General features: G+C 42.3%; 2 protein-coding genes across 2 annotated transcripts; one reads left to right on the plus strand and one right to left on the minus strand.

The window, feature by feature from the left end:
- The first annotated feature begins 3,501 nt into the window (after nt 1-3,501).
- Nucleotides 3,502-5,284, plus strand: brn (beta-1,3-galactosyltransferase brn). Its single transcript, XM_065223445.1, has 2 exons — nt 3,502-4,565; nt 4,633-5,284. Exons 1-2 carry the CDS (start codon nt 3,550-3,552, stop codon nt 4,826-4,828), a joined length of 1,212 nt encoding a protein of 403 aa, XP_065079517.1. The 5' UTR covers nt 3,502-3,549; the 3' UTR covers nt 4,829-5,284.
- Nucleotides 5,285-5,350: 66 nt separating this feature from the next.
- Nucleotides 5,351-5,772, minus strand: LOC135702409 (uncharacterized). Its single transcript, XM_065223446.1, has one exon. The coding sequence runs from the start codon at nt 5,722-5,724 to the stop codon at nt 5,374-5,376; it is 351 nt and encodes a 116-aa protein (XP_065079518.1). The 5' UTR covers nt 5,725-5,772; the 3' UTR covers nt 5,351-5,373.
- Between the last annotated feature and the right edge of the window lie 1,304 nt (nt 5,773-7,076).

The raw sequence follows: 7,076 nt of genomic DNA on the forward strand, positions 1-7,076 counted from the left end.
AAACATTTCTGCTGGATTCATCTGTCGTAGATAAAATTAATTCGAGATGACATGAAGATCTTGTTGAAAGATGAGTGTCGATTGCCGGTCAGCTATAAACGTTGAAATAGTTCTGCAGATTCACTTAGAAAGATGTAAATATGAAATAATGTCTTGATAATAGATAAGATTCCAATAAGATACCTACAAAGTAATGTTTCAAGAGTAGAGATGGGGAAGAATGTAGTGATCAAGACAGACCAACAATAACAAACCAAGTTAATTTTGACAATTGAATAGTCAGAATTCGAAGGTCCGAGTCAGCAGTCAAAAATACATAGAATATGGATGTGAGCCGACATTAATAAGAAACATTACAACGTCACAATGGAGATTTAGGTACATACACGGTTGATATGATCTTGTAAGTTTCTCGAAAACTGGGTATGAATATTCGCTACAGTACTCGCATGTATATTTATATACCGATAGAAAATAAATACTATTACAATGTTGAGATTTGATTGGATTATCATTAGATTTAATCGTGTGATGGTTTCTACCTATTATGTATATGCTATTTATTTATATACGAAAAAAACATCATATTCAACGAGAATAAAATAGCAATAATAATTAATATTTCATTCAAGTAAGATCGATCTATAATAATAATAACAATAATAAAAAAAACATTAATAATATTAATAATACAAATATGACATTTCTTTAAAATATAATCAGTGTATATTTTATCTGAGTGTAGCTCCATGGTTTCGAACGCAAACTGAAACGAGCGATGAAAAAGAAACGCAAAGTACTACCCGGAAGTGAAGGGGATCTTGAATGTGTGTTTGGAGGAGAAAAACTGGAGGGAGCTCAGGCGTCATTCTGTGAACTAGTCTTGTGGAAGCAAGTCGAGTTTTTAATGTGGAAAAAAAAAATCTAGGATACGACACACATCTTAGTCCTTGTTGCTTGTTATGCCTTGTTGATAGTGACAAGACTCGGCTTTGTCTACCGAGGATGATCTTTAAACAAGGAAAAAATGAGTTAGTTGTCTTCATATATGTGATTCCTAGTCTTCTATTAGTTGTTCCCTAGTTCCTGACTAGGGGAACATGATTTTTCAGTAATCCAAGGAACACATCTTAGTCCTTGTTACTTTTTATGCCTTGTTGATAGTGACAAGACTCCGAGGGGGGCGACACATCTAAATCTCAAGTTTAGATGCTCAACAAATCTCACACTAGCGAATCAGTCTTCGAAAAATCTTCTTTCATTTGTCGCATCTATTTGCATCGCGCATCATCTTTTTGCAGGAAATCTTCAGAATCGTCATAAATCTTCTTTCTATCTACTCAGCGTGCGCGCAGCTAGCCACAGCAAAACACAATCTTTTTTGCATCGTAGATAGAGTCGTCCCCCTCGCAAGACTCGGCTTTGTCTACCGAGGATGATCTTGAAACAAGGAAAAAAAATGAGTTAGTTGTCTTCATCTATGTAATTCCTAATCTTCTATTCGTTGTTCCCTAGTTTGAAGTGGTTAAGACTAGGGTTCTGATGCATGGTCATTATCGGTGTCATACCTTAATTTTGTTGCTAAGGAATCCAATTTTGATTGACAAAGGGGTGCGCCTTTGGAGAGTGTTTCAACACTTCGAAGGGTATAAATAGCGGGACCTTTCAATTAGAGTCGGATCCTTACGATAAATACAAGAGTGACAACTGTAAAAAAATCGAATACTTCATCATTTCTCAATAGTGATGGAGTAATACGACATGCACTAAACACGGGATATACTACAGAGGAAAAAAAAAACTTTTGAATTAACAGTTGGCTAACTTTTGTTTTGAAAGTTAACCGCGTTCTACCAAAAAGAACCAATGCAAACTTTTAGTTCTATCAACGGTTTTTTTTTATTCTAGTAACGTTTATTTTTTGTGTGTACCTCCTCGTGACAAAAAGGGAGCGTCAGTGACGCCGGTGGTGTAGTGGTAAGCGTGATTACCTCTCGCCCAAGCAGGCCTGGGTTCAATCCCAGTCGGCGCCGCCGGGATGTTCTGAGGCACAGTGTTGGAAAAGTTCGCGATATTTCACGAAGTTCTCCAAGGGAAAAGTTCGCGAGTCATAGTGATTTTTGCGATCTTTTCCATCACTGCTGAGGCATCCCTAATAAAAAATAACCATAAACGAACGATAACCCAAATCATTGAACTATTCCACAAATGGTTTGGATGATACCCAGAACACGTCGTTAAGCAAATTAACCATACAATTATTATTAGGGATAACATCTCTGATCAGGCCTTTCTTCGGAAGGGAAGTAAAGCCGTTGATCCCCGGTTCATGAGTTGATGGATCGATAGGTAGGGTCCAGGTGTGGGAGCTGTCTCCCTGGCGTCGGTAGCATTGGTGCTCAGCACGGAAAACAAGATCGATGGAAAACAAACCAAAGAAAAAAAGAAAGGTGAGCGAGCGTCAACATGTTGGATGCAAACACAGAACAGAAAGAGCACTGCTAAAGAATCAATGAAGCATAAAATGGCAAAACTTTCTATTCAGGAAGCGATGCATTTCACCCGGACTTTCTACACTAATACAATTCCACACATTTTAATGACGTATTTCCATGTAAAAATCCACATGATTATCTTGATTTTCATGTGACCACAAAAATAAACAGAATCCACCTATAGAAGCACACATGAAACTTAACGACACATAGCTATTATTTATTGATAAAATTGCAAAATGCATGTTTGGGACACATAAAAACAATCTTTGAAATTTCATTAGTGTATATGGTTATTGTTTATGCCTCGGTTTATGCGGGAACTCCCAACTAACTAGCACCCTGACGAGAAAACCCCCAACAAGCGAATGATGACTGTAATTAAAATAAATCCGAGTATACTCCGACAATTTTAGACCAGCTGTGGGCGTTTCCAACCTATAGCGAGGAACCCCTCGGCATATTTTTGAATGATCCTGCATTGCCATGTCTAGGGGAACAGGTATGGTAAAGTGAAACTAGCCACCTCATTCACTTCCTTGGGTATAAGAGGAACTGTGCGTTTGACACCACACTCGCTGTTGCGCTAGAACAGCGGAAGAGTGAAAGAGACAATATGTTTACAATGTCAGACATTTAGATGGCCCACAGCGGATCGATCACGTAAATAAACAAAAACTCCGTCTTTCAGATGTCAAACTACCCGCATCGCGAACAAAATTTTTCCTTCGGAAAGCCAAACAGGTTGCAGTCATTGAATTTGTTTTTAAAGCTAAAAATATCGAAATATCGGGCTAATTTGCTTCCTAACATGGATTTTTATGTTATAGCTTAGGGTCTAGTGTGTCGCTTTTGCTACAACAAACCGGCGTGGTTAGTGATTTCCAAAAATAATCACTAATTTAACTATCCTAATTATGTAAGGCGTGACTACAGGATTCAAGAAGGATTTTAATTGGAACAGGTAATCAATGGGGGCAACTAATTTGCTGTTTTTACGAAATATAAATGACGAGTGTTTTTGTTTGATAGGTTTGAAGTAATCAGCAACAAAATGCTTCCCCGGATTTGCATCAAATTTCGGCTCAAATATGTGGTGTCGGTGATAATGTTGCTGTTGGTCCTAGGATACTTTGGCGCATTTACCCACATGTTTGAGGCGGATTTCGAGAAGACCTTCACCTACCCGATGGAGGGTGACATCCTCTCCAACGTGTATCAGCTCCGACACGGTCAGCGACCGGCTGTGGAGCCGATCAATGGGTATAATTATACGTACATCACGGATTGTCAGCACAAGTGCAAGGAAGACGACCGGATGATTGCCCCGCGGTTGGTGCTTATCGTAAAATCTGCCATGGAAAACTTTGACCGTCGGGTGGCGATCCGCAAATCATGGGGTTGGGAGAAGCGATTTTCCGACGTAATGATCCGGACGGTGTTTGTGTTGGGTCGACCGGCCGCGCCGAATCGGCGGCTTCAGTCGTTGATCGATTTGGAGTATGCCAACTACCGGGACATTGTGCAGGGTGATTTCGTGGATGCATACTTCAACAACACGATCAAAACGTTGATGGGTTTCCGATGGGCAGTAAGCTACTGTCCCCGGGCCAAATTTTACATGTTTGCGGACGATGATTTCTTCATTTCGTCGAAAAATTTGCTCAAGTACGTTAGGAATCCGGTGAACTATCCGGAATATTTGGAGGAAACGGATGAAGCCCTGCGGAAGCTAGCACGCAGGTTAAGTCAGACGACGGGTAATAACAATGGGTCTGAATCTGCGGGCGTGGAAACGGATGAAGGGAAGAATAATGCGAGCGAAACCGTCGGCAGGGTGAAACGGCAGATATTGAACATGGATATGGAGCTGCCGCGGGATGTGAAGCTATTTTCGGGATTTGTGTTCCGGTCGGCTCCGCACCGGCATCGGAGCAGCAAGTGGTACGTGTCGCTCGAAGAGTACCCTTGGGATATGTGGCCGACTTACGTGACGGCCGGGGCGTTTCTGCTGTCGCACGAGGCGCTATTCGAGATGTACTACGTGAGCATGTACACGAAGCATTTCAGGTGGGTTGGCCGGTTTGTTGAATTATAGGAAGGAAGGGATTTCAAACTGTGTTCAATTTGATTCCAGATTTGATGACATTTATTTGGGCATCGTTGCCCTTAAGGCAGGAATTGAACCGTTGCACTCGGAGGAATTCTACTTCCACAAGGCACCCTTCTTGGGACCGCAGAGCTACAAGTACGTGCTTGCTACCCACGGGTACGACGATCCGGAGGAACTAGTCAAAACATGGAACGAAGTACGGGCCGCTGGCTATGCCTGAGCACGTCTAGTCACTGAAACGACATCGATAATCTGTGTAGCTGGAAGTTTTAGAGGCCAAAAGAGAATTGAATCTACTCTCCCACAAATAGGAAAATAAAAACACCCCACTGAAATCAGAACAGGTCAAACGATACCCACAATACATTTATACATAAACAGTAGCAGTAGCAAAGTCAACGAAAGAGGTAAATTCAAGATCAATTTGTAGAATTAGGAAGTTTATAGGAGAAAATCGGTTTTTGGCAACAAGTTCTTCTTTAGAATTTCAGGGTAGGAATTTGAAGTTTTCTAGAGAAAACAGCGCCGTTCTTACTTCGAAAGTCAGTTTTCAGACTTTACTTAGACTGATTGTGATAAACAGGTTGCATGTAGTAGCGATGAACGAAAATGATACACATTTTTTGTAGTTTCTTACCAAAAATAATCTTAATATATTTAATTAGAAGTTCCTTAGTGTCATAACGTCTCTATTTTGTCCATCCCTATCAAGTATTGAGCTAAGTTGTTTTATTTTAATAAATTAACGGAATTACACACTGAATCTTAGCTGGCATCCTTCTTCGTCTGCCTCGACGAGTGGCTGCCAAACTCCTTCTCGTCCTTTTTGACCGACATCAGCAGGACGTGCATCGTGTCTACCAGTTTATTGTACCCGGTTTCCGTTTCGGTCAGTTTTGTGTCCTGTTCCTCCAGCTTTCTGCGGTTTTGCACAAGTGATTCGTCAAGCACGGTCAGTTGTTGGCGTAGCTTGCGGATTTCCTGCTCCAGTACGGCCCGTTCGTGCTCCTGGTGGGTGACCTTGTCGGCCAGCCTCTGGCGCTGCGTCCGCAGCTGACTGATGCACTTGACCATTTCCTGATTGTGGGCCTGAAGACGAGCAGCAGCTTCGAACATTTTGCGCAAAGGAATTTTTGGAGAGCGGCAGCCACAGCAACGGAATTTAATGCCGAACCATAAACAAACGACGGGTGAAGCGATTATGATGATTTTGACAGCACCGCTCAGGTGTGTACTAAAACACTGTCGGAGTTCGTGTTTCACTTCCTTCGTGGTCACGATCCGGTCTGCGATCGGTTCGGTGTTGTGTTTCGTTCGCGATTGGTTTGCCCTCGCCGTCGTTGCGGATTTCGGGAATTTTGTTTCGATTCTAGCTGTTGAAATTGTTGGAAGTTAATGTTCCGATTGTTGTTGTTCATTAGTTAAAAATGTAAACTTGTACGTCCTATTGTCTGTAGCATAGGAATTCTGGTGGAAAAGGTTGAAAAGTGCGAAAGTTTCCCCATCGGAACGAGTTCATCGAACCTGTAATTTTGACAGCACTCGGGAACGTCAAACATCAAGGTGAAAGCATAAATCCGGACGCCGCCATGTTCGAATGATTGTGGTCCGCGGAGAAGAACGAATGAGCGAGCGACGACGACGACGTTTGTTGATTTTTGTGTGTCGTCGCGTTTTGCAATTTTATTTTTGTGATCCCCAGTAATCGGTACCCTCGTGCAATCGAAAAGCGGTGTTGTGTTTACTCATAAGTGCAAGAACCGGGTGACGACGTAACGCCGTGAAGGAGTGGAGCAGAGTTTTGTGTACATTTACCTTTTACTCTGATAAGCTTTCTTTAGTGAAGTGTGTGGAGTTTCAGTCAGTGCTAGTGTGGCTGGTCTGATAAAAGTCCGGGGCCCTGTCGATTCCCGTTAGGTTTTCGCTTCGCCACCAGAGTAGGAGGAAGACGTGAAATTTTCACTCACTGTGTGAGCATTAGCAATATACCTACTGAGTTCCAGTTGGATACGAGCCAGACGGTGTTTGCGTAACGACGGAGCCAGGATGGATACCAGCGATCGAGGTAAGCGAGTCGGTCCAGCCCGGAAAAGGTTCTATTTTAAGGCGCAGACATTAGCGGGATTTTTTCGTCCGGTGCTGAATGGGTGACACCAATTTTTGCCTTGCTTTGCTGCTTGTGGATACGCTGCTTATACGGCACGGTAGCAAAAGCAGCAGCAGGAGGAGGAAGAGGAAAAACGTAGTACCGCAAAGAAGACACTGGTTTGACCTCGTTCGTCTCTCGGAAGCGAATAAGGCGATTAGAGCGTGTGGACGTAGGTTCTGTTATTTGGATAAACGACGATCTTATTGGAAATGATACGGGACCTGTTCAATGAGATTTTGAATTCTAGTTAAATATTTATCTTCTGATTGCAAGGGAACTAGGGGCAAGAAAGTCACCCTAACTATAGTGCATTGACATA

This window comes from Ochlerotatus camptorhynchus, unplaced genomic scaffold (assembly GCF_037179485.1).
Source record: "Ochlerotatus camptorhynchus isolate MF236.1 unplaced genomic scaffold, CSIRO-AGI_Acam_v1.1 ptg000193l, whole genome shotgun sequence".
NCBI classification, from domain to species: domain Eukaryota; kingdom Metazoa; phylum Arthropoda; class Insecta; order Diptera; family Culicidae; genus Ochlerotatus; species Ochlerotatus camptorhynchus.